Below are 26,873 nucleotides of genomic sequence, written 5' to 3' on the forward strand. Positions count from 1 at the left end.
CTCACACACCACACACACAAACATTTAAACATTAAAAAAGACTGTGCACACACATGTACACCATACATGAAGAGAGGTTCAAGGATGACTTGTGGAAGTTCGTTCCTCTTTTCACCATGTTGGGCCTAGGGATCAAATTCAGGTCATCAGGCTTGGCTAGAAGGGTCCTTACCCACTGAGCAATCTTGTCCATGGCTACTTTTAAGAATCATTTTTCTTTCATTTTAGTAATGCTGGTGATCAAACCTATGATTCTGCATCTGGTAGACAAACATTGTACCACTGTTATAGCATAACTGCTACCTTTAAACAGAGTAAAAGATGAGCCAAGTGGAAATGGCACATGCCTTTAATTGCAGCACTTGAGAAGTGGAGGCAGGAAGACCTCTGAGTTCAAGGCCAGTCTGGTCTACAGAGAGTTCCAGAACAGCCAGGGTTACAAAGGGAAACCCTCTTATAAAACCAAAAATACATACACATATATCCTCGGATGCTGGGGAGATAGCTCACTTGGTAAAATGCTTCCCTTACAAGCGTGAGGACCTGAGTTCAGACCCAGAACACATATTAAAAAAGTCCAGGTGCAGTGGTATATGCCTGGAATCCCAGTGTAGCCGCTGTAACCTACTTAGTGCCAGGTTAATCAGAGACTCTGTCTCAGAAAATCAACTAAACAAAAACAAAACGGCAAAGTTGATTTTTGGTTTACACATGCACACACTGATGTGCATCCATACAAGTGCCCATATTTAGGCTGGACATGGTGACACTTGCCTTTAATCACAGCACAAGGAGAACCAGCCAGGACTACATTAGTGAGTTTGAGGATATTGAGAGCTACATAAAGACACCATGTCTCAAAAACAAATAAACCCCAAACGCAAATACCCATGATGGGAACCACACATAAACACTTTCACATTTCAGTACACTTTTATTTAAGTTCATTGTCTCTGCCTTCTAAGTGCTGGAATTAAAGGTATACACACCAGCATCTTGCTGGGATCTTGTAATTTCACCTGTTCATAGGAAAATATACACAAAAAGGTTTGAATTTTCATTTTTTTGAAAAAAATTATCTAGAAATAAAATATTTTAATACTATACAAATTTCATTATGTATGTTTTCCCAAGTATTCCAAATATAAGAAATCCAAGTTAGGACTGGCATGTAATTCAGTTGGCAGAGTGCTTGCCTAGAATGCATGAATCCTTGGGATCAGTCCTCAGCGCTTGCTGATGGAACAGGCCAGCAAGCTTTACACTGAGGAGGTAGAAGCAAGAAGATCAGAAGTTCAGGATCATCTTTGGCTACACATGAAGTTTGAAGCCAGTCTGGGATACATGAAAGTCTGTCTCCAAAACAAAAACAACCAGAGAAGAAGAGACATAACACAAGCTACCTAAGTGTTTTAAAATCCAAGGCCTTTAATTCAGTTTTTGGTAATGACCATAAATGCCTCCACAAAGCCTCTTTCCCACTGTAAATAGAAGGCACTGGCATTACATAATACCCTAAAAGCACTGATTTCTTCTGATGCTGGTGGATTACATAACACATTAAACAGCAGGGTTCGAATACTAAACTCTTTAAAAACAAAGAAAGACACAATTTTGAAAAATCACATAAAAATTTAAGTTACCATTCAGTCTTCCTTGGGTTTCCAATACAACCTTAAGCTACTCTTGCACGTACATAATTTGAAATTAAGAGCTAAAGTAGGTGGATATAATTTGGCTTTCAACATGTGTTGAGTTTCTGTTATATGTGGTAAACATAAAGACAGCATTTTCATGCTAATTGACATTTCATGTTTTTCTTTAAGTGTGCAAAATAAACTTCAAATGATATATCCTGTAGAAGTATATCTCAAAATTCCTTAATATAACACTAATGACTTTCATATTCATGTCACAAACTACATATAAATTGTGAAATTATTAAAATACATTTTTTGAAAAATAATAAGATGACAATTTCTACCTAAATAAAGTTTCCCAGAAAGTTATGAAGTACTTTAACATATAAAAGTAGTTGCCCCTTTTCTTAAAAGTCAGTACTGTTTCACAAAATAACCCATTCAATCCAGACAAATGATTTCATTCAAATGCCATATTCTTTCTAGGACAGTGGTATGCTTTAAGAGACTATATCCATGACAAAGGGTACACTTGGATATGAGACCACAGTCACAAGGAATGCCCTTAAAAATAACATCAGCAAAGAACAAGAGACGGCTTCTGAAGTCACAGTGTGACAAACACACACACCAAGTTTTGGCTGTTTGGAAAGGAGGATACTTAAGTCACAGCTACTTCACATGTGCCCATCTGACAGTGGCTTCTGCAAACACTCCCATCTAAACACAAACCAAACTATCTTATTCCACTTTTGGCAACGTAGTACAAACAAAATGAAAACAAACAAAAGTATGACACTGATTTACACAAAAGGTCCCATGTCAACAATAGGAAAAGTCTTCTGAAAATCATCCATTTTGGGGAAATGGTGTCATCCAACAAATAATGTTGAAAAGTAAATGAAAATTTCTCAAATAATTATTACATGAATGGCTTATGGGTATTTTTGACATAAGAATAATTATTTTAAAAAGCAAATGACTATGATGTTCATAGTGAGAATGTCTTCAAAACACATTAATGCTAATTAATGTATACGGGCCCAGTGAGTAAAAGGGAAGGGAGAAGTCAACTCTTCCATAAGCAGAACTACAATTGCCTCCTTCTTTGGAGAAACTCCTAAGTCTTACTTGTGAGAACGGTAGAGAGTTGTGACATGAAAACCTACATGATAATTTAAAACACCAGTCAATAAACATGAGGGGCAACAAAAAACACTTTTGAGCAAATGATTACTTGACATAATGCCTTAAAGTTATATATCATAATTAAAAAAGAAAAAGCTGTAAAATTAGCAGCTGGACCCTGTGAAACATATAGGACAATGGAAGGCACTACATAAGCCTTAGTTATATCTAACTGTAGTTGGAAAGTTCAGTTTTTCCTTCTTAACAAGACAGCCAGTGTGAACATTATTTTTATATTCCCCTGAGTTTCAACATGATTGGGCAAAGCAGCACCAATTTAAAAAAATATCTGCAATGCCGGCATTGCAGTTTGGAGTCACTTATACTGATGGCCCCATAGGTCACTCATAAGAGCACTTGAGAACGTGATTAAAAATATGGAAATGTTTCTTGGTATTTCAGTATTGTGGAAACACCACAGAATGCACTAAAAATGTCTGTTTGTATGCTCAGTCTTTCCGCTGTACCTAGCAATTGCTGCTGGTTTCTGTGCTACTGCCACCGAGATAGCTCCTGTGTGCGTCCAGATGAAATGTCAGTATGCTTCATGGTTCAGTCCTTTCTGGCTGGAAAACCTGGGAAGAATCATGTCATGCCAGTCTTGAGCAGGATGCCTTGCAGATCCTCAGGCAATGCTAGGATAATTGCATCTATATGTGTCCGTAACTTCTCCACAGTGTCAGGTTTCACAGGTAAATTCTCTCGGTCAGCCTGCAACTACATAAGCCATGGTTTAGTGAATCTGTAGTAATACATTGCATTTGCTATATAAACACCTTTTTATAGCATGACCACTTGGAACTTTAGATCTCAGCCTAGAATTTACAGAAACTAAAACTGTAAAGAACATCAGGTGGAGGAGGAATATAAAAGGTCATTCTATATGTTCAAGGATGATGCCTAAAGATACGATGTGGCATAAAATCTAGGTGAGACAATGGTTTTAGAGAATTCATAAGACCCTGTTTTAAGTGTCTTTTGAGGGACTGGAGAGTTCAGCAGTTAAGGGCACTGGCTACACTTGTGGAAGACCTGGGTTCAGGTCCCAGGGCTTCACACAGTCAATGGAAGGGGTGCCACTTTTGGCTTCTACAGGCATTACATGCATATGGTTTACTTACTAAGAGCAGGCCATACATTTATACTCAAAACATAATTTTTAAAACTGTTTTAATGTTTTCCAAATAATTTAGGATCATTTGATCCATTTGAGTGAGCAAATATTTTTAGTGAAATTTATCATCTACTGGCCAATCTCAAATGTTCTCATTTGAAAAATGACTTCTGTAGCACACAACAGAGTGAGTGTCAGCTCAGATGAGAAAAACATTTTCACAAAAAGGTCCATTTTATATCTTCTCTTTAGTTACATACCAACTTATTTTTCAACTTCAATACAAGGTCCACTGTTTCTACTTCTGTGTGCTTCTGGATCCAGAGAAGGAGGTCCTAGAACAGTAATAAAATCCCCAATTGGTTCATACTCAGAAGAACCTCTCTGTTTCTGCCAGGGAGGGTAGTAGAAAGAAAAGAGAAAATGGAGAGGAAGACAGGGCATACAACTCCAGCACAGCAGCACAGTGCAAGGGTAATTGTCATGAAAATCTTAAAGTATTAAGTAAATAAATTTCAACATCAGCTTAAACAACTGTAAACAAAATATAAGAAAACTCCTTTCTGAGGTGGCCCTTTTGTCAAGAGGAAAAAACAAAATAGCAGCTCAATGCAATACTAATTTATAAGGAGTATTTAGCTAACAAATCAAGATAACCAAACACCAACATATTACTCGATATAAAATGTATATCTTCAAATAAGATCTTCATAGGGCTTGAGGTTGCTTTCATCTTAGTATTTTTGGTTGTGAGCCTAGCCTTAAACAACTGAGCCATCTCTCCAGCCATTAGTGTTTTTCTAAAAACCACAGTCACTTAGGAGTTTATGACAGAAAAGATAACACTAACCAGTCCACCTCAACATTTAAAGCTAAATACAAATGAAACTTTTTAGGTTGTACTGTCTCAAGAGGTGTCCTGTGAAGTAGGTTGAGAAGCAAGTATGACATGCAGTCCAACCACATGCTCACAGCACTAGCACCACTGAAGACAGTGACCAGGACACAGCAGAAGGCAGCTGGACTGAGCCTGCAGGCGCGTGAGTCCTGGTCCCAGGTGTACTCTCTGCTTTAGTATTTGCCAATTTCTGGGATACTCCCACTGCTGGCGATTTCATGCTACTGACCGAGGTGACTGAACACACACTGGAAAGAAATGTGCCCAGTTAGTTCTTGTGGTCCAAAAGGCAGAGTGCAGAGTGCCATAGCTTCACAGCTTGTGGGGTGCAAACTGAGGCAAGCTCACTGAACTCCTAAACCACAGGTACAGCACAGTGCAGATCAAAACCCACGTACCTCAAGGAATCGTTGTGACAACTGAGAGAGCCCCCTGACTCATAGGACAGGATAGGAGAACATTAGCTGTGAGTGTGATAATGAAGTAGGGCTCTGTGGATAAAGGCACTACTGTCAAGCCAGATACCCCAGGTTAGACCTGGAACCCACATGGAAGAAAAGGAGCACTGGCTCCTGAAATGTGTCTTCCAGATCATGCTCACACAACAGCATGCACACGCATGCACACACAAATACATAAATATAATAAAGTACAGTCTAAGCATTACTCTAGATCTCTAAGAATACTTTTCGACTCTGAATATTTATATGTACTAATACACTATTTTCTGACCTCTTCACAAAGAGCTTCTAGATGAAGTGCCTCCAATTTTTGGGTCATTTCTTTCCGCCGGGTCTTGAACCAGCCATCAAAATTTGGAGACTTTAGAAACTGCCTACAAAATAAATATTAAAAAAGCAAAGTTTGGTTAAGATTTATTTCTTGTTTCAAAATCCCCCTCTTCAAACGAAACAACAAGAACAAACAGGGTCTCAAGTAGTCCAGGCTTGCTATGAAGCCTGGGAAAAACAAACTGGCTATGAAGCTGACTCCAGATCCACCTGCCTCCACCTCCCAAGTGTCTGGACTATAGGCATGCACCACCATACCAGCCTTTCCTTCCTTTCCTATACTTAGAAACCCAGACAATAGGAATAATCTCAGTTTGGTTTGTTTTAAGTAGAGATCCATAGCTAGGTGGAAAACAAGAGCTTAACCGGTAAAGTCCGATCCAATCGCCCTTGATCCCAGAGGTAAGCTGAGGCCCCGCTTTCTCAAGCGTTTTCATAAATTCTTCTGGAAGGAACTGCCTTAACTGGGGCGGACTCTAGAAAACAAGACATACTATATTTAGAAATAAGGAACTGCTCTATTCAAAGAAGGTTATTATAGCCAGAGAGCTGGAAGACGAAATTGCTTGACTATCACATACCTTCCACGGAGAAATACTTTTCTGCAAAGGCATCAAGCTTGCCACATATCTTTCCTGAAGCCAAAATAAATAAAATAAATATATAAATAAATAAATGTTAGGTGTTTTTACACAGTCTTACTTAAGGGAACATACATTTTAAGAAAATGGTTGTCCAAGTGATACTATCACACACACACACACACACACCCTTTTTTCACCAAGTTTCTGGATGAAGCTTATACCTCCCTACTACAGGCAGTTCACAGAACCAGAATTTCACTCCCCGAGGAGCGTGACAAAGGTCTTCCATGGCCTTTCTGTCTAGAAGTTGCTAGCCAGGAGTTCTCTAATCTATCTGGTCTGAAAGTAGATAGTAAGACCTCCATTTCAGAGAGTATGGATCACAGCTCCAGGGAGGAGCCTGGCGGACAGTCTGGTAGCACCGGATCTGAACACGAACTCTTTGCATCAGTAACACTGGACACAGACACCCATACTTCAGTCATGCTTATGCAAGTGAGTCTCTGTAGCAATCCAAAGGACATGGGCTCAAGAGTCCTAAGAGAACCATGACATTCATAGAGGTTGGCACATTCAGAGATGGCATGCAAGCTTTACTCTCTTTTCATACCCCATCTTATTGATTTATCTGAACTCTTTGTAATGTTCTGTATAATAAACCAACTAATAGCAAGTGTTTCCCCCAGTCATTCAAGTAAATTAGTTGAACCCCAAGAAGGGGATTATGGGATTTCGAATGAATCAGTAATCACAGACTAGAGCTTGTGATTGGCATCTAACATGGAATAGAGCAACAGCAAGAACCCAGCCCTTAGTATTTGGAACCTGAAGCTATAGCCAGGTAGATAACATCAGAACTGAATTAAAGCATACCTTGCTGGTATCTACTCCAGAACTAATTACTTTCTTGTTGGTAAGGTAAAAAAACTTCATACTTCATGGAGTCATAGAAGTGAGAGGTCTTGTGAGTATATGGAGGGAAAAAGTGAGTCCAAGTGTTTTGTCTTTTAATAATTTTAAATTATTATATTCATACTATTCCCCCCATGTGTGTCTGTGTGTGTGCGCGCGCGTGCACGCATGTATAGGGGCACACATGCATATGTGCATACATGCCATAGCATGTATGTAGAAGTCAGCTCTCTTCCCTTCTACCATATGGATCCCAGGGATCCAGAGATGGAACTCAGATCATGAGGTTTGGCAGTGAAAGCCCTGACCTGCTAAGTCATCTTGATTACCTGAATCTGAGTTTTCCACGTTCCTTCAATGCTTTCACCATTTCCTACAAGACTGCTCCAGTTTAAATGAATTGGGAAGTCATGTTTCAACAAAATTTAACTAAGGCTTTATCACTCAAAACAGATTACTTTTAGTTTTGTTGATTCTTTTTGAGTTTGGTGGCTTGCTATATTGCCTAAACTGATCTTGAGCTCATGGGTTCAAATGATCCTTCCATCTTAGCTTCCCAAGTAGCTGGTACATGGCACTGTGTGCAGCTCATAATTTTGTCTGTTTAAAATAGTTTGTGTGTGTATGCATGATATATGTGGGCTTAAGTGCCACAGCATACACATGGAAGTTGGAGGACAACTCTGTGATGCTTCTCTCCTTCCATCTTTATACAGGTCTCAGGAATTGAACAAGTTGCCAGGCTTGTGCAGCACTACCTTTACTTCCGAGCCCTCTCACCTGCCCTTGTTTGCTTTGTGGGTCTTGCTATAGACTTCTAGCTATCCTAGGATCCTCCTACCTCCACACCAATTGTAATTATAAGACTATGCTACTCTATCTGGCTCTAAACTCATCCATCCTTCCATCCATCCATCCATCCATCCATCCTTCCATCCATCCATCCATCCATTCACCCACCCACCCATCCATCCATCCATCCATCCATCCATCCATCCATCCATCCATCCATCCATCTTCTCTGTGTAGCCCTGGCACTCGCTCTGTAAACTAGGCTGGCTTCTAACTCAGAGATGCATCTACCTCTGCCTCCCGCTCATATATATTTATTTGTGTGTGTGTGTGTGTGTGTGTGTGTGTGTGTGTGTGTGTGTGTGTGTGTGTATGTGTGTGTGTGTGTGTGTAAGACAGACAGACAGACAGGGGGAGAAGGGGAGAGGAGGAGAGGGAAAGAGGGAGGGAGGGAGAGAGAACACTCAGATACCAGAAGAGGGCGTTGAATGCCCTAAAGTTATAATTACAGGCAGTTTTAAACCTCTGAAAATTGGTGCTGGAACAGAACTCTGGTCCTTAGCAAGAGCAACAAGCACTTCTAACTGCATAGCCATCTTTCCAGCCACATATAGTTTCAATGACAATGATTAAGCATGCTATGTTGGAAAATATTCGTAACACTGTACATGTTTCATCTCTTGTAATCCTTAAAACATGTTGTGCTAAAGAAACTGCTTTTAGAAAAGCTAAACAATCTGACTAGACTCATTATTTGAACTTGAGTTCAGGTCTACTTGATATTCACCTTTATTTTATTGTTGTTATTTATTTAAATTGATATTATAATTGCATCATTTCAAACCTGCTTTCCCTTTTATCCTCCCAAACCTTCCACTTGTAACTACCTCTGTGTCTTTTCAAATTCATGGCCTCTTTATCTTTGGATTGTGTGTGTGTGTGTGTGTGTGTGTGTGTGTGTGTGTGTGTGTGTGTGTGTGTGTGTTACCACCTGCCCTGCCAGTATACTAGTACTTGTCCTTGTCTTTAAGTGTTCAGGTCTCACTGCCTGGGACTGGATAACCACCTGGTGTGCCCTTCCCTAGAGAAGACCGTATCTCCCACTTTCATTATTCCTTAGTAGCCTATAGTTTGTCTTGTCTTCCATGTGAGCATGCCAATCTGTTTTGTCACTGTTCTGGTCATGATTAGGTGGCCACATTGATAAGACTTCATGGGTGTAGCCTCAGATGTTTCTAAAAGATGAAACCTCACAGCAAATGTCCTGTCTCTCTGTACCTTACACTCTTTCTACTCTCTCTTACAAGATGATCCCTAAGCTGTACCACCCCATCCGTCACCCTACCCCTCACCCTCTGTGGAGGAACTGTGTTGTGGATTTTCAGTTGGAATTGGGCTCTACAGCTGTGCATTTTGATTGGCTTGTTTTGTTTGTTTGGTTTGTTTTTGTTTGTGAGACAGCATCAGCCTTGGCTAGCTTTTAACTTGTGACAATCCTTCTGCTGCAGCCTCCTGGGCGCTTGGAAGACAGAAATGAGTCACCAGGCCCACCTCAGCCTATGCTCCTAAGTACCAAAATGAGATCAAGTTTGATTCTAGGCATCAAATTCAATGTCTCACTGTTGCTTACTGTAGCAATGAATTACATCCCCAGCATAACACAGGTTTAATGGATCAAAATTCTATCCCCAAACCAAGAAAGAATACTTTTCTTCTAAAATTAACAACAAAGATCTTCAGGATGCTTTCATATAGTGTTTGTAGATTCTATAGCAACTACACAGGCAATGATGCGATTCCAGACAAGACACTGTCATACTGCTGTTTGTCTCACTCTGATACGTTTCTTCTAATGGCTGTATTATCTAGTTATTTATTCCATAAATGGCTAAAGACTACCCTACATCAGAATGAAGATATGCCAAGGAACAAGACACACATAGGTCCCTTTTCAGAGTTATATAGCTTCCTGGATATGGTATTAACCTATTGAAAAACAACAACAAAAACAAACAAACAAACAAAAACCAGTATCAGCCCTGACTTGAGAGGCAGAAGCAGGTGTATCTCTGTAAGTTGGAGGTCATCGTGATCTACATGGTGATTTTCATGCCAACCAGGGTTACATAGTGAGATCAAACAAAACAAAAACAAAAACAAAAGAGAGAGAGAGAGAGAGAGAGAGAGAGAAAGAGAGAGAGAGAGAGAGAAACTCTAGGGTGACCTCTTAAGGTACAAAACGAACACATTATATAAAATCTCACCACAGGCTAGTTCAGAAGAAGTATGTACCAAGATACATGTATTCCCTGCTCTGACCCACTTGGGCCAAAGCACAGTACATTGTAATCATTTTTAATCCTGGGGGTTTTTACCCTGCCTTTGATCATTTATTTCCTGGATAAAAGACATACATTTTATTATTTATAATAAGCCTTAAGCAGTACAAGAGCTGGCCAGATATCTACCCTCTACGCTATTAGAATCTACTTTTTAATAGATAACCCTGGGTTATTATGTATTATGTTCCATCTGGGCTTTTCTTAACTCCAATTGGCCAACCCTTGAGGTCATGAACGAAGGCTTCTCTTTCCTCATTGTTTCTCCTCTCACCCAGAAGGCCTGGAACCCTAAAACCTGCCTGTGTCTCTTGGCTATTGGCATCTTTATTCAGCAATCAGAAATAATGGGGGAGGAGGGAAGAGAAGGGGACAAGGTCACATATCGTCACTTGAGTCTACATGAGGACTCTCTTGTCTCTGGGGAAACCAGATCTTTAGGAACCAATATTAGCATTAGAATATGTGCAACCTCAGACCAAGTCACTACAGTCCACTGCCCTGTACTGACCCTAACCAGAGAGACAGAGCTGCCCTCTGAGTCCCTGTCACAGAGCAGTCAGTGTGCTACAAGAGAGCAACCCGCAGGGCTGCTGGTATACCTCGGCAATAAGGGAGACAGGAACAAGGTTCCAACCTTGGATTCTATTTGTAAGGGTGATGTAGGAAATCCTCGAGAGAACCTTGTATAAATCTGATAGAGAAGGGTCACTGCTCTCACTAGCGCCTCCTCACTCCCAGGCACAAGACATGCAGAAAGCTGAACTAGACCACCACATCACTGGAGGAACTAAGAGCTCCTAGTCTTAAGAAGATGGTATTTAAGAGAAAAAAAGATGTTAAAAGCATCATGAAGAAAACCATAAACTAGAATGGGATTGGCTGAATCTTGCAGAAAACACACTCCTACCCAAATACTCAAGAGCTTCCTCGAACAGTTCAATGTGCACAGCTCCTCTCAGCGAGAAACAGCAGCACTAAGATCAAAATGGCAATTGTAGTAACATTTCTCAACGTTTTTTTTCTCTTTACTGCATCTGAAATCCTCCACCAGTAATTTCTGAGGAAGACCTGAACCCAGCTTTGCATACACTGTGGGGATTTATATCAGAACCTATAACAGCTAACACAAACCTAACCTGATCCTTGGATCTCTGCACAACTTGTAATTATTTGTCTGTGGATGCTGTGCTGAAAATCCATAGAACAATCAACAAAGCCAGGAATATTGGCACATGCCTTTAATCACATTATTTGGGAGGCAGAGGCAGGAGAATCTCTGTGAGTTCCAGGACAGTCAGAGCTACATAGAGAGACTGTCTCAAAATTCAACCAAACAATAGCAATCACCAAAAGTATCTATTATACCTTTAGGATAAATTGGTCTGCATGTTGACTCTGACATCTAATGTAGCAATCTGGTAGTAAGTTGTCTTTGGATAGCATCCAGTAAAAACAACTTTAACACTCTAGTTAACATGTACATAGTGATTTAAAAATTAATTCAGTTAGCTGGACGGTGGTGACAAACATCTTTAATCCTAGCATTTAGAAAGCAGAGGCAGGGACATCTTTCATGTTGCTTTTGCAATACAAGACCTTTTCAGTGTTGTTGAGAGGTGTTTCTTGTTGTGGTAGTGTGTTGTTGTTGTTGTTGTTTTAGGGGTTTTATTGTTGTTTGAGGCAGGAATGCACTCTGAGCCTTTGACTGGTCTCTGTTACTGTGTTACTTTCTCTTAAGTGCTAGGATTATAAAATAACTGGTTGTTAGGTAATCACCTTGGATGATCCATCAGTTTCATATCAAAGGCAGCTAGCTGGTATCTTGTAATGTTTATCACCTAGAATTATGGACTGAATCCTATTGTTTTGTGCTCAACTTTCTCATGCTATTAAAATCAGTCGTGTAGTGCTAGGGATGTGGCTCAATGTTAGAGTATTATTAGCCTTGCAAGTGTGAGGCCTTGGGATAGATCCCAGCACCAGCCTCCCTTCATCACCACCCCACTCCAATCAGTTTAACTATGCATTCTGGGTGGTGGTGGTAGTTTGAATGAGAACAAGTTCATATATTTAAATACCTGCCCCTGCTGGTGGAAACATTTGGAAAGTATTAGGTATGGTCTGGTTGGGAGAGGTGTGTCACTAGGGGTCTTCTTGAGCTTCAAAAACTCAGCCTATTCCCAGTTATCTTTCTCTGCCTTATGACTGTGGGTCAAGACCTGGACTCTCAGCCACTGCTCCAGCATCATGACGTCATGCATGCTGCCATGCCCCCACCATGATAGTCACAGACTCTAACCCTCTGCAACTATAAGCTCAAATAAACTTTGTTGTATAAGTTGCCTTGATCATAGTCTCTTATCACAGAAATAAAAAAGTAACTCAGACAATTCTGTCTATTTCAAAAGAACGGTGGGAAAAAAAAATTCTATCAAGTTAAAAAAAGAATTGTATCAGTATCTCAATCAAGACTCACAGCACATGGTTACTCTCTAAGAAGCCCACAACCACGTTCTTAGGGGAATCTTTCTAAGTGCTATTCTGTCTCTTAAACCTAGTGCTTGAAATGTATAGTAACCATCTCTTCATAAACTCCAACCCTGTTTCAAAACATTAACAAACTTCAAAGGTATTTAGGAACCACAGCATCAGCCACATATCAAGGACAAGCAACTGAGGATCAGATGACTTACCAAGTGAAAAAAGGCTACAACAAAAAATCCAGATCTCTCATTAGTGGCCTGATTTTAAATCACTAAACACACTAATTAGCAAAGCCGATAACAAGATTTGAAAGATGAGAATCACATTTATACACCCTCAACAAATCATTAAGAGTAATAACTTACTAATGGAATGATGAAACTTTGTGTTAGTTCCAAAAAATAGCGGCGGAGAATAACGCTTTGAGCCTCAGAAGGACGTTTCTGCTGTACACCCTTGAAATAAGACAATGGAAACCCACGTTTTAGAGTCAGGAAATGTAAGGTAACAACCAACTCCAACTGTTTTGTAACTAGACATTTAAATTGAGTACCAATCAACCAACCAATCAACCAAACCCCCTAGAATGTTATACTGAAGTAATTTAATTTTAAGTTCATTTTGTAAAATTCTGTAAAAGGAAACTTTAGCTGGGAAGAGTCAGCGTGCACTAAGTTACAGCTTGACAGGGGCAAGCAGTCTTGGTGTGTTCTGACTGGACAGCAGGGTAATCACAGAATAATTGTGTACTAAATATCTAGACAACGTGGAAGAAAGGATTTTAAATGTTTCACCACAAAGAAATGATAAATGTTTGAAGAAATGGGTATGTTTAGCCTGACTTAAACATTATACAATATATCAAAATATATCAAAATACAAAATACAGTATACATATATCAAAATACCATAGTATTATATTAATACAAATAATTTACACTTATCATTCAAATATGTTTAATTTAGAAATCCTCAGAGTAAAACCTGAGAACGTATAGATTTATTAATATCATTTTCCCCATACTTAAGAGCATCACTTCACATGAAAGTAATCTTTTATTTTACATGTTATATTAATACTACTGATGTTTCTTAAAACAAAAAGCCCCCTAAATTTTCTCTTCCTCTTAGATTTTCTCTTACTGTTAGTGGCATTTTGGAAATGTCTGGGGTTCCAGAATGACTGGCATTTTTCCACATTTAAGAGCCTGTGATTACTGCTGCACTGGCATCTTGATTATGTGTATGTGTACCTTACCAAATGAACCATCTTGGCAGCCCCTCGTCTTTTGATTAAAAAAACTTTTATTACATTGTTGAGAGCTTTTGGTGCCATTTCTAAAATTTTGGCATTTGTAGATGTGCTTGGACAAGGAAGCAGGCTCAGATAAGAATATCAGAAACAGTGACCGTGGGGATTTGTTTACTGCTGTACTTATTACCTGTGTGAACCTTTTGCTTACTACTTTACTTAATCACTACCTTGTGTGATCCCCTTGTTTACTACTTTGTCTTTGATGTAAGAACTGACTGTGTGTTTGGATGTACCTAGAGTGATAGAAAAGCAGACTGGGTCAAAACAAAGCTGCTTCAGCCTCAGTGTGGGCTGCAGTCATGTTGTAGTCTAATTGTCTTTTTTTCTTTTTCTTTTTCAATCCTCACTCCCTCCCTTGTGACCGTGTTGACTGACTGAGCCGGCTTGGTCATTACATTAGTTTGTATGTGTGCATGTGCACTTGTGTGCCAAGGAGTGGCTGTATGGCTCAGGGGACAGCCTGCAGTAGTCAGTTGTCTTTATCATGTAGACCTTGGAATGGAACTCAGGTTTATGCATTTATTGTGTATGTCGAAGTGTGTGTGAACAGGGATGTGGGAAATAGCACACTCGTACCACAGCAAAATGTGTGGAGGGCAACTTGTGGGAGTTAGTTTTCTTCTCTCTTTGCACCATGTGGGTCCCTCCCAGAGACTGAATCAGGCTGTCAGTCACTTGGTGAGCCATCGCACCAGACCTATGTGTCTACTTCTGAGACCAGGGCTCACTATTCAGCCAGGTTGGTCTAGAAAACTTAAATCCTTCTTTCTCAGTTTCCTAGTGCTGATATTACAAGTTAGAGAACAAATTAAAGACCTAAGGTTGGCTTTAAAAGTGACTCAGATCTAGCAAGATCTAGCAGTGAGTAAAGGTATTTCCCCTGGAACCCAAATAAAAGGTGGAAGAAAATAATCCAGTCACACACACAAACACATAGAGGTTTTTTTAGTTTTTCAAAGATAATCCAAGCCAAGGCAAGATGGCACATGACAGTAATACAGTAGTTAGGAGGCAGAAGCAGGACGATTACAAGTTCAAGGCCAGCCTGGTCTGCATAGTAAGTTCTAGGCCAGCCAGGACTAAAAGAAAAAATAAGATTCTAGGCTAGAGATACATCTCAACGGTAAAGCCCTTGCCTAGCATACGGTTCAACCAACAGTATAGTTTTTAAAAAGTGAGGTTCCACTTCATATTATACAAAAACAAACAACAATAAAACAAAACCACACACTGCCTGACTAAATATTACATATCTCAATGAGGAGATTTAAATTAATAATATGAGCAGATATTTACCTTCTGGAGTTGTTTTATGATCTCCTCATCTCTGTTTAGATATGGCTTGTAAGAAGTATAAACTCCTAAGAAAACAAGATAAATAGAAAACCCCAAAAGCCTAGGTGAGTATATACTTAAAATTAATAAAAGTCTGGGCCAACAAACTGCCTCAGCAGAGAAAGGTGCTTGTGCAAGCCACACTCATGACTTCCATTCTAGACTCCACGGTGGAGAGAGAGAAATAACTCTCCCAAACTGCCCTCTGATAACCACACATGCACTATGACACAAGTAAATACAAAATAAGAAAAGTCATTAGTAAAAGTCAATACCAGGTTTAGAATCCAGAGTCTTTAGGTTCTTCAGCTTTTTCACTTTAACTTGCTTAGGAATTTCACCTGAAAGAAAACAAACCGAACATTGTCATAAACTGGGCTAACTTAGTGATAGAATGTTTGCCTGCCACGTACAAATTTCCATCATCAACATCATAACACTTCTAGTTACACTCATACATGCTATAGGACTCATATACTACAGCTAAAACATAATGTGCAGCAAAAACTAAGTGCCAGGGAAAGAAATAATTTAGCAGAAAGTCTCGTATTTCTTACTGTCACTAAGTTCTGAGTAATAATGAAAATACTGTCTTTTTTTTTTTAATGAGTAATGACAAAAGCCCAGAAGTGCAGCAGGCTTCCCTCTGACTTGGGGACTTCTTCAGGTATAAGTCAGACTCCGAGCTAGTGGCAGGCAGACCTGAGCAACAACTCACTGTTTGCATGCACAAAATTCTCAATTATTTTAAAAACAAAATGGATGCCAGACAGCTCTGGGCAAGGGCACCAATATGAGGCAACACCCTGTTCTCTGGTTATAAATGTTTAATTTACAAAGTTATTTGGGGTCTGATGCTAACAGACGAGAGGCCTTCACATTAGTAGGATCATCTTAATATACCTTTGAATATTTGTACATACATCTTAACTTAGGCCAATATTTTACCTTTCTTCTGAAATAAACAATTTCACTTTCTGATTAGGAGTGAGCAGTCTACAATTACAGCGAATATGAACCAACACAACTTGTTTTTTTCTTTAGGAGACATTATCCTTAGGTTTTATTTCTCCATTTAGTATTAAGTGAATGGACAAGGTAGGTAAAACACAGAAAAAGAAACTCCATCAGGACCAATTACCTGGCAGTGTTAAAACTCAACAATAATAGTAGAATAATTATAAATTCCTGAGCCCAAAGACACCCTCTGCTCTGCCATGCCTTCCCTCTGGAGCTTATAGGACATGCTTTTTCTGGAGCTCTACGAACCCTGTTTTAAATTTTCAAAGCCAAAATCCCTAATGGGATTTTAAGGTGTACATATGCACTGTGTAGCATATGCACTAGCTTCTTGAGTGCAAGAATCCAAACAATGTTGTAAGACACATTCCAGACATTCATGGTTGTAAAATTAAATCTGATTTTGTGAAAATGACTCTCAAGCCACAAAAAAATAAAGGAAAAGTTAGATATAATGGAACTTCATCTAAACTAAAAACTGCTGCCCAAAAGGACTCTGTAGCTAGTCTTTGCTACTTTGTGAGTTTTCTTCACTGACCAGAGGTAGCCAAAGAGATGTTCTGGCATTGTCTTGCAGCTGATTGTTACAATAAAAAACTGACAGCTAGGGCAAAAGCAGTGGAACTTTTGGGCAAAGAGAGAGGTGAGAAGGGTGAGAGCAAAGGCAGGAGGATCACAGAGGACGTGGGGCAGGGAAAGTCCCAGCCATGAGGTGGGGCCTGGGGAAGTGAGGGAGAAGTATATAAGCTAACAGAGAGCCTGCCCCAGCAAAGTCTTTAAACTATGTAGTTCTCCGCTCCTTATGTGTGGGAAATTAATATATTTAGAGGTAGGCCCTTGACAGCTCCATAATAAAACCAAAATGAGACATCATTTCATACACATTAGGATGTTCACTCTAAAGAACTGGTGGGGTTGGTGACATGGTTCAGTCAGTAAAGGTGCTTTTTGCCAGGCCTAATGACAGTACAGTCAATGGAACCCATGTGTCAAATAGAAGAAGAAAAATCACTCCCTAAAGTTGTCCTCTAGCTTCATAAGTATGCTGAGGCACACATCCATAATGCCCTCAAGCTATGGCACATTCTCATACACACATGATAGAAACAAAAATATGTAATAAATATGAACAATGATTAAGCAATGAAATGGTTCAAATACACTGATAAAGAAACGGAGAACACAGTATCTCTCCTCTAACACAGACTGCTAAAAATAAAATGCACTTAACTTGCTAGAATGCCATCCTCTACTTACTTACTTGTTTGTTTGTTTATTTATTTATTTATAGACAGGGCTTCTCAGTTTAGCTCTGGCTATCCTAAAACTATCTGTGTAAACAATGCTGGTCAACTCAGAGATCTGCCTGCCTCTCTCTCAAGTGTTGGGATTAAAGGTGTATCTCCATGCCTGTCTTATCTCATGAACATACTTCAAAAAAAAAATTTTTTTTTTGACAAGGTTTTTCTGTAGACCAGATTGGCCTAGACCTCACAGAGATCCACTTGCCTCTGAGTGCTGGAATAAAAAGCATATGCCACCACAGCCCTCCTGACTTCATCTATATTTTCCAAAGTTCAGGAGCTCCTTCTCCCCCCTGGTCCTAGGTCCTATATTTAAATATTCTACTTCACTTGCCTGACAGTTTTTCTTCCTGAGAGAGTCTCACTAAGTAGTTCTGGTTGACACTGAACTCACTGTGTCAACTAGGATGACTTCAAACTATAGAAACCACCTAGATACATTACCTGCAGGTTTAAGATCTCCTATTCGAATAATGTGCGGCCAGTGCTGTAGTGTTTTAGCAAAAAAAGGGTTGGTTACTCCTAAGATGACAGAAGGCCTGTATAAAAATAAGACAAAATAAATGTTAAATCACAGAAAAACAGTTGACAGATTCTGAGTAAACAATATAATGATTATTGTTCCCTTTACTTGATTTATTACATAACATGACAGGCAACATATTCAGTACCAGACACATGAAGATAAAAAACATATGACTTTTTTATTAGATTTATTCATTTTATTTTATGTGTATTTTGCCTGTATGTATGTCTGTACATCATATGTGTGCTTAGTACCCTAGAAGGTCAGAAGAGGGCATCAGATCCCCTGGAACCGGAATTAAGGATGGTTGTGAACATCCTGTAGATGTTCCTGTAGATCTGGGAATCAGACCTGGGTTCTCTGGAAGAGCAGCCAGTGCTTTTAACTATTAAGTCATCTCTCCAGTCCCCCAAAGGCATGAATGATTCTTAAACAGCATAAAGGTATAAGGCATACATACTCAGTCAGGATGGCAACAATTAGAAGACACTGAAAGGGAAATAAAATGCACAGCAGTCCCAAGGAGAAGCTAGGCTCTGCCAGAGTTGTAACAGACAGAGTCAGCAAAGATGTGCTACAGAACACACATGAAAGATGAATAGGTTTCCAAGGAAGGCGAGGGCAATGCAGAATATCCATGTCAAACAGTGAGGTCGGGTCAGTCCCTACCCACAGCACATACAGTATCAGGCATTCAGCATTCCTGAGCAGAGTGGGAAGGTAAATAGAAAGAAGAGCACCAAGTGTATACACTTAGAAAGAGCATCAAGTGCAGGTATAACACATAAATCTACAGATCAACGTGGGGAAACTTAGAGGATGCCCTGTAAGGAGGGAAAGCAACAGTAGACAGAGAAAAGCTAGAGTGTAAGGAAGGAATTATGGAAAGAACATAATAAACAGGCTGGAAGATGTTTCCTGTTGATGAACTGACAGAATTTGGTTAAGATTTGTTACAGACCATGGTAAGAAGATATAATACTATGTTTTTGATAACTAAGTCAAAACTAGTAGTACTGATCAAGAAAGCAATAGACAGGAGGTTCGAACAAAAAGGAACTGAAAAGAAATCGGTGAGAACATGCTTAAGTTTCAGATGTGTTAGAAATACAGCTGAGAACTGGGCACAGAGGCACATGGCATAATCCCAGCACTTGGACAGCAAAGGCAGGAGGACCAGTGGTTCAAGACCATCCTGAGCATTACCAAGTTCTAGAACAACCTGATCTGTAAGGTGGGTTCTAGGCCAGCAGTGCTAGGGATTGAGATCCATCTCAAAAAGAGGAATGGATATACAGGAGTAACATTCTTCACTAACACCAATGAAAGCATTGCATAGAGATCTGGTGCTGAAAAGATCTAAGGCACAAAGATATATTTCAGTCATTACCACAGGGGCTTTTAAGATTTTATTCTGTAGTTAATCCTGGGTGACTTTGAACGCTTCCTCAGTCTTCCTGTGCAGCCTCTTAAGTACTAAGATTACAAGAGTAAATTACCATGGCGTGCTGGGGGTGGTGTCTGAAGACAGTTTTTAGGGGTTGGTTCACTCCTTTCACCTTCCTAAAGCAGGATCTTTCGCCCGGGGTTTCTCCTGTCTCTGCCAACCATCTAACTGTGGAAGTGCTTAGACCACAGATAGATGTATGCCACTGTACCCAGCTCTGCACATGGGTTTTGGGGCTTGAACTCGCACTTGACAACTTGCAAAGCAAGTGCTTTTACCTGATTAGCCAACTCCTTGCCTTAATATAGTCTCAACCAGGACCACAAATACTGTTAAGGTTATATAGAAAAAATGATCTGTCTGAAAGAGGAACCCAGAACACAGTCTTTATAACATCAACATTTAAGGGAGCAGTAGAGAAAGAAGTCTACACTGAAGCCTAAAATATAACACCACATAGCCAGGAGACAGGAAAATCCTGATTAAGGTATTTTAAAGGAGCCAGGCAGTGGTGTTAATGCTGTTAAATAAAACCAACCAACAAACCAACCAGACAAACAATAAAAACAAAAAAGATATTTTGAAGGGGAGGCTGAAGCAGAAGAATAAAAAGGATCAAAAGTTCAAGGCCAGTTTGAGCTATGTATGGGAATTCTATCTTACAAACAGCACATCCACCATCCTCAAAGTTGGAAGGTAGCATCAAGAGGCTCAAACTCAAAGCTAGCCTTAGCTACGTACAGAGTGCAAGAGAGTTCAAGACCAGCCTGCATTACATAAGACCCTGTCTCAAAAGAAACAAAACAAAGTCACACACACATATACACTCACACATATGCACACACTCAAATAGAACAACAGAGTGCTTGCTCATCAGGTCAAGCCATGCAAATAGAAAGTGTCTATAGACATTAAGAAGTTAGCTTGGAGTCTGGAGCAAGCAAGCGAACTAGAGGCTGTTGGACGGCTGGAACAGAGCAATGCCTGAATCAAAGGAACTTGTTTCTTCAAGCTCTTCAGGCAGTGACTCTGACAGTGAAGTTGAAAAAGTTAAAGAGGAAAAAGCAAGTTGTTTCAGAGAAACCTGTGAAGAAGCAAAAGCCTGGCGAGACATCTAGAGCTCTGTCGTCCTCCAGGCAGAGCAGAAGCAGCAGGGAAGATGACATGCTCCAGACTGGAAAGACGAGATGTCGATGTTCGGGACTTTAAAGAAAGATTCTAATTGATATTAGAGAATGCTGGCTGGACTCAGGAGGTGAAATGAAACCAGGGAGAAACGGTATTTCTTTAAACATGGAACAGTGGAGCCAGGGGAGGAACAGATCTCCGACATAGATGATGCAGTGAGAAAGCTGTAAAATCTGAGCCACAGCAAACCTGTGCTGCTGTAGCTGTTTTACTCCGTCTCTTTACATTGGCTTCTGTTTTCTAAATGTTGTTTTCCAAGCTGTTATATATTTGGATTGTAGAACAATTTGTAAGACAATACATTTTTAATGTGCATTATTAAAATGTTCTAAGTGAAGCCAATTGTCAACTTTATTAAAGAGGATTGTTTTGTGCCCCCTACCTAGTGTAAAATAAAGTCAGATCATTACAATCCTAAGAAAAAAAAAAGAAGAAGAAGAAAAGAAGAAGAAGAAGAAGTTAGCCTGCGGGCTGGAGAGATGCTGAGCAGTGAGAGGCGGCTGCTCTTGCAGAGCACTCAGGTTCATTTCCTAGCACACAAATGACAGCTCACAACCAACTATAACTCCAGTCCCAGGGGGGCTGACACCCTCTGGCTTCCATGTACATACGCATGCATGTGGTGCATAGACATACATGCAAACAAAACACTCATATACATAAAACAAAATAAATTTTAAAAAGAAAAGTTCTATTTAAAAAAAAAAAGATGAAGTTAGTCTGCAGCAGATACTATGATGTTAGCAGGAAATCAAGAAACAGAGAAAGTAAATGGAAATGATGCTTATTCTTCTAAAACTCAAGCTAAGAAGAAGGTAAACAATTATAAAAGAAGCTAAACGAAAAGAATATAATTATTTTCTTCAAATCTTAAATTATTTCAAACAGCTCCCCAAACCTCAGTAAGTCAAAATTTTAAATTAAAATTTTATTACATAATAAAATTTATTACATAATTCTACAAAATGTTGGTAATAATGATAACACTTAGTCAACAAAACATTACTGTTTACTCACGGAGCTTGAGTACGGGTGGTATATTCTTTGAATTCACTGTCATGAATCGTGAAGTAAGGTCGAAAATCACTACAGTACTTTAGTGGAGAAATACAGCTGTGGAACAGGAAGACACAGAAATCAAGGCTCCACTCCATAACCATGAGATATATATACATATATACATACCCAAAAGACAAATTATTTCAGTATTATGTAAGCACTAGTCTCTAATACCAATTGAAATTTATCAAGGTGTAACTTCATGTAACTGAATGAGCGTGTGTGTGTGTGTGTGTGTGTGTGTGTGTGTGTGTGTATGTTTGTGTGGGTGTGTGTGTGTGTGTTATTCAAAGAAGTAACATTGATTCAGCCCTAACTGAACCTGAATCAATCTTCTCACACATTCTGAGAAAGTTGTTACATAGATAGATGCAGTGAGTGGGAGAATATCACAGACTGAAAATACCGCACGAATCAGAACTAAGAACCAAATACTCACTTAACAAGGGCCAGTACAGTTTCTGACGACTCTGATGGTGACGGTGCCATGACCACAAGAGGCTCTCCCAACAGCACCAACTCCCAAAGCATCTGACTGTGAAGAAACACTGGGCAGAAACACCTAGAAAGTTTACACAGTAGAAATACTTTATTATTTATCCAATTTTGACTTTCAAATTCCTAAATAATCATTCCACGAACTTCACATTGATACAAATTCTTCCTGCTACCGACAGCTTGATCTGAAAAATTGACTAAGAATTTAATAATGTAGACAGTGCACACACTCACACACACACACACACACATAAACGCACGCAAGCAAGCATGTACGCAGGCACAGAGACAATCAAACTCAGGTGTGAGGCTCCAAGGACACAATTCCATTAGTGTGTTTAAGTCTGAGCATTTAGTAACCTTTATTCATTTATTTATTTTCCTTCCTCTTTTGGTAACAATTTTCCCTAGCAGATTAGAGAAGAGAAAAAAGTATTTCTGAAGAACACAACAAATCTCACTAGTTAAAAAATAAACTCTCCTCCAAACCAAAACACATGTAAGTGTAAAAAGGTGGAACAAATCTATGAGATAAACAAATAAGCTAGTTAATTTTAACTAATAAAAACAAAGCCTGGGCAATGGTGGTACTCAGTGGCAGGATCTCTGAGTTGTAGGCCAGCCTGGTCTACAGAATGAGTTCTAGGACAACCAGAGCTACACAGAAAAACCCTGTCTCAATAAAACAAGTATTTACGTCACTGCTCATTGGAAACAGTGCATTTTCAAGCTGGGCTATATATCACAAACACTTTCAGATCTGTGACTTGGCTAGTGGCCTAAAGATTCTTAATCAGTTGTGGATAAAATGTATAAGCAATGACAGCTTCTCTTTTTTCATCTTCCCTTTTTTTCAAGTACTAGAGTACACAATTTTATTTAAGAAGCTTTAAAACATAGGAAAATAGTATTTGTTATTGTTTCTCTATTTTTTACTGTTTTTTTTTAAACAAAAGGCACAAATCTTGTGATATTTCACCCCCAAATTTAAAATTCAACTTAAAAAAAATCCTCTACTTTTTCTATCATCACCTTAATATGATTCTCATACCAAATGAAGCAAAAACTGTCTGTTTTAACCACATAGCACCCAATGCACATCTAAATTTTCTTGCAACCAGGATGAACCCCTAGATTTTACCATTAAAACATAATGAATACTTATTTTTTTAACTGAGAATCTTTGGGGTCCACAATGAATATTTTCTTCCAGGTTAATTTACATTTTCCATAAATTAATAACAATCATCACAAATTAGAAAGACAAAGTAGTTAACATTTTTTTATTCTTTACCTGAAAAGATCCACCTCATGAACAGTAGGCAAAATAATAGATGTCTGTGTATCTGCCTAAAGGATTAAAAAGAAGAAGAAAAGTAGGGGAGATGTTACTAAAATTTACAGAAATTGATTTTTGTTTTTGTTTTTGAGACAGGATCTAACAGTATAGCCTTGGCTGTCCTGGAAATCACCACGTAGTCAGGATGACAGAGAACTCACAAGAGACTGGTGTTGGAACTAAAGATGTGTACAGCACATCTGGCTATCTTATGCCAAGTATGACACATGACGGTACATGACTGTACAGTAATACCATCATGGATAAGCAGAGGCAGGAGAATTGGTGCAAATTCAAGGTCAGCCCCACTAGCAAGTTCCTGGTCAGACAGGGTTACACAGTGAGACTCTGTTTCAAAACACATAATAAATAAATAAATGAAAATAACAACACAGCTATCTCACAATCAAAGAGTCATATCACTCAGTTCATTTGGATAAGTTTCTCTTCTTCCAGGAGCAGCCAGAGAGAATGGATCCTACTAGTCTCCCACAATACAGCAGGAGGCAGAGAAAAGCACAACATTGTGAGCAGGAACCAACCAACCCAAGTCCAGATGTGAGACTCAAGCACAACTGTACAATGGCTGGCCTACCCTCAACACTAGGTGTGTAACCAGCAGTCAGGCTTCTGCCGTCTTCTAGCTTAACTCGAAGCACAGTGGGGATGGTAACAAAGCAGCTCACATGAAATGAAATAGTCAAACCACAAGGAACAGAAACTCCTTTCAGAAAAAGAAAAGCTCCAGAATCCTCTGGACTGAATCATCTAAAATTAGAATTCTGTTGGCTACTCTTCTAAGAGAACAGCTTTTGCCGGAATTAAACCCCCTTTAAAGTATTTACTGTCATTTAGTCCCCACAATTACAGTAAATACTGGGTTCTCCAGGACCTACTAAGGTAGAAACAATAATATTTCTAACAAAAAATGTTAGAAAGTTTATCACCAACTAACTTAAAAGAAACAGGGTGTTTCAGTAAGCAGACCCCGAGGCTGTGCCACGGTCACTTTAGCATCATGCTACCTGCTGAGTTAGCTGCACCATCTGCGTAGTCCCAGGCTTGTCATGACATGTGGGAATCCGAACCTTAAAGACAGAGAGGAGCTATTATTTATCTGTATGGTATGTGCTCTATCCAGCACACTCAGCACTTCTGAAGTGCTCCAAAGACTCTGTTCTGTAGGGTTTTAGAACTAAGGGTGTTGATTCTTAGTTACAGCAGGAGTGGGGAAACTGAAGTTCCCATGTCTACAAATGACCTACAAAAGATCACTAAACACCAAGAAGCAAATGTGCTGGAAACAAAGTAAGGACAGCAGTCTTGCTCGCACAGCTTCCTGTTCCCCTTTCCAGTCTCTGCCTCAAAAATACACACGCCCAGACACACCCTATCAAGCCTGCCAACCTTCTGAATGAACCCCACAGGAAACAAGGGGAATGCCCAACCCAGCGCTATCAGTATTATGTTTGCTGAAGGCGTAGGAGGCACAAATACAAAACAAGCAAGTCTGAAGAAGAAATACTATTAAGAATAAATCCAATGTCACAGATACATGAATCGCAAAGAAGTGAGTGCATTCATACGAAATCTGTGAGTAAAATTCAAATTCTTTAAAAACAAAATAATGGGTTAAAAACACGGGTCAGAGCTGAAGCACTTGCCTAAACTTATGAGGCCCTGGATTCAATCTCCAATACATAGAGAGAAAAACAATGAAAAAAAATCCTCACCATAACAAAACATATTCCAAGAGAAACATGCTTGGTCTGACATTAAATGTTAAAAGACCATTTAGAGATGAAAAACCAATGACTTTTCTAGTTTATCTTAGTTTTCAGCAAGTCTCACCCAAGACTACAAGGTTCGTTCCTGCTTTACCACCCATCTTGCAGGATTCTAGAGGGAGGCACTTCTATCTGTGTATACTCCACAGGGATAACATTGCTGCACTAATCTCCTATGTGCACTGCCTGGCTGGAGTATGAAGGATTGATTCTGTAAGGCAGGATCAACGGTGGTGTGTCTGTAATTTCTCACAGCAACAACAATAGTGAAGCATTAATACTGCTAAATGGCATCAGGCTGTCTAAAACCAAACCCATGTGTGAGCTTTCTGTAGGGTTCTTTAGAGCAGATAAATGAGACTATGGTAAGTTGTTACCTTCATCAGTATTCCCATGATAGGCAGATGCAATGTTTTCCCTGGCACTGGGGCAGGCCATCGGTCAACATCATTACAAGCTGAAAATGTAACAAAATACCAATGTAAGTGGAACTGAAATATTTGAAATGGGCACTGCAAGCTGGAGCTCTCCTTGCAACATGAGAGAAATCTGTTAGTAATGACAGAAGACAAAAAAAAAAAAAAGTAAATGTGATGAAATATTTAATTTATAATTCTTTCAGAAATATTCTGTTCTAAGGTATGTACTGGTTAATTGCTGAGTGAGAGCTAGAGAGATGGCTCAGCTGTTATGAGTACTTCATGCTCTTGCAAAAGACCTTAGTTCAGTTTTTATCACTGACGTTAGGAAGCTCACAATCGCCTACAGCTCCAGCTCCAAGCATCTGATGCTCTCTCTGGCCTCCCTCAGGCTCTCAGACGCATGTGGCACAAACACCAATAAAAATGATTTTAATTAAGAAGAAAACCTGTTCAATGACAAGTAGCTTCAAGGGCATACTTCCTGTTTCTGTTTCTGGATTTCTGTTCAATGGTATTCCAAGAACTATCAGTACAACACCTTATCACTAACACTAACAGACACCATTTATATTATTACAGTTAATAAGCACTTTGGTATTTATAGGTAAAGACACCAGACCAAATGTTCTGTATCTCTCTCACATCATTTGAGATCTAAGTCTTAAATCTTCTGACTTTTTTTTTTTTAGTATCAACTTCCACTTTATTAAAACTCTTTCTTTAAGAGAACGTAACTTGTGATGCTGGTGGAAATGACTCAAATGTTAACAGTGATAACAGCTCAATCAAAAAAATCAACGTTTGCTTCCTAGAACCCATGTCAGGCAGCTCACAGCAACTTAAACCCCAGCTCCAAGAGGGATCTGACACTTCACTCACACGTACACA

General features: G+C 39.4%; 1 protein-coding gene and 1 pseudogene across 2 annotated transcripts in view; one reads left to right on the forward strand and one right to left on the reverse strand.

The window, feature by feature from the left end:
* Positions 1-1,015: 1,015 nt before the first annotated feature.
* DENND6A (DENN domain containing 6A) overlaps positions 1,016-26,873 on the reverse strand; it is a 48,861-nt gene continuing 23,003 nt past the window's right edge. Inside the window, exons 7-20 of the mRNA XM_080925844.1 lie at positions 25,941-26,020; positions 24,802-24,864; positions 23,732-23,787; positions 22,379-22,501; positions 21,898-21,993; positions 18,164-18,258; positions 15,671-15,736; positions 15,357-15,421; positions 13,111-13,200; positions 6,213-6,266; positions 5,998-6,107; positions 5,573-5,675; positions 4,203-4,277; positions 1,016-3,545 (exon numbers count right to left, since the gene is read on the reverse strand). Of these exons, the coding sequence (XP_080781970.1) occupies positions 3,414-3,545; positions 4,203-4,277; positions 5,573-5,675; positions 5,998-6,107; positions 6,213-6,266; positions 13,111-13,200; positions 15,357-15,421; positions 15,671-15,736; positions 18,164-18,258; positions 21,898-21,993; positions 22,379-22,501; positions 23,732-23,787; positions 24,802-24,864; positions 25,941-26,020 (1,208 nt within the window). The 3' untranslated portion in view covers positions 1,016-3,413. The remainder of the gene's footprint in view (positions 3,546-4,202; positions 4,278-5,572; positions 5,676-5,997; positions 6,108-6,212; positions 6,267-13,110; positions 13,201-15,356; positions 15,422-15,670; positions 15,737-18,163; positions 18,259-21,897; positions 21,994-22,378; positions 22,502-23,731; positions 23,788-24,801; positions 24,865-25,940; positions 26,021-26,873) is intronic.
* Positions 20,673-21,050, forward strand: LOC308427916 (activated RNA polymerase II transcriptional coactivator p15-like; annotated as a pseudogene). The gene has a single exon. The product of its transcript is annotated as an activated RNA polymerase II transcriptional coactivator p15-like (transcript).

The sequence above is a fragment of the Micromys minutus genome (assembly GCF_963924665.1).
Source record: "Micromys minutus genome assembly, chromosome: 12".
Taxonomy (NCBI): Eukaryota; Metazoa; Chordata; class Mammalia; order Rodentia; family Muridae; genus Micromys; species Micromys minutus.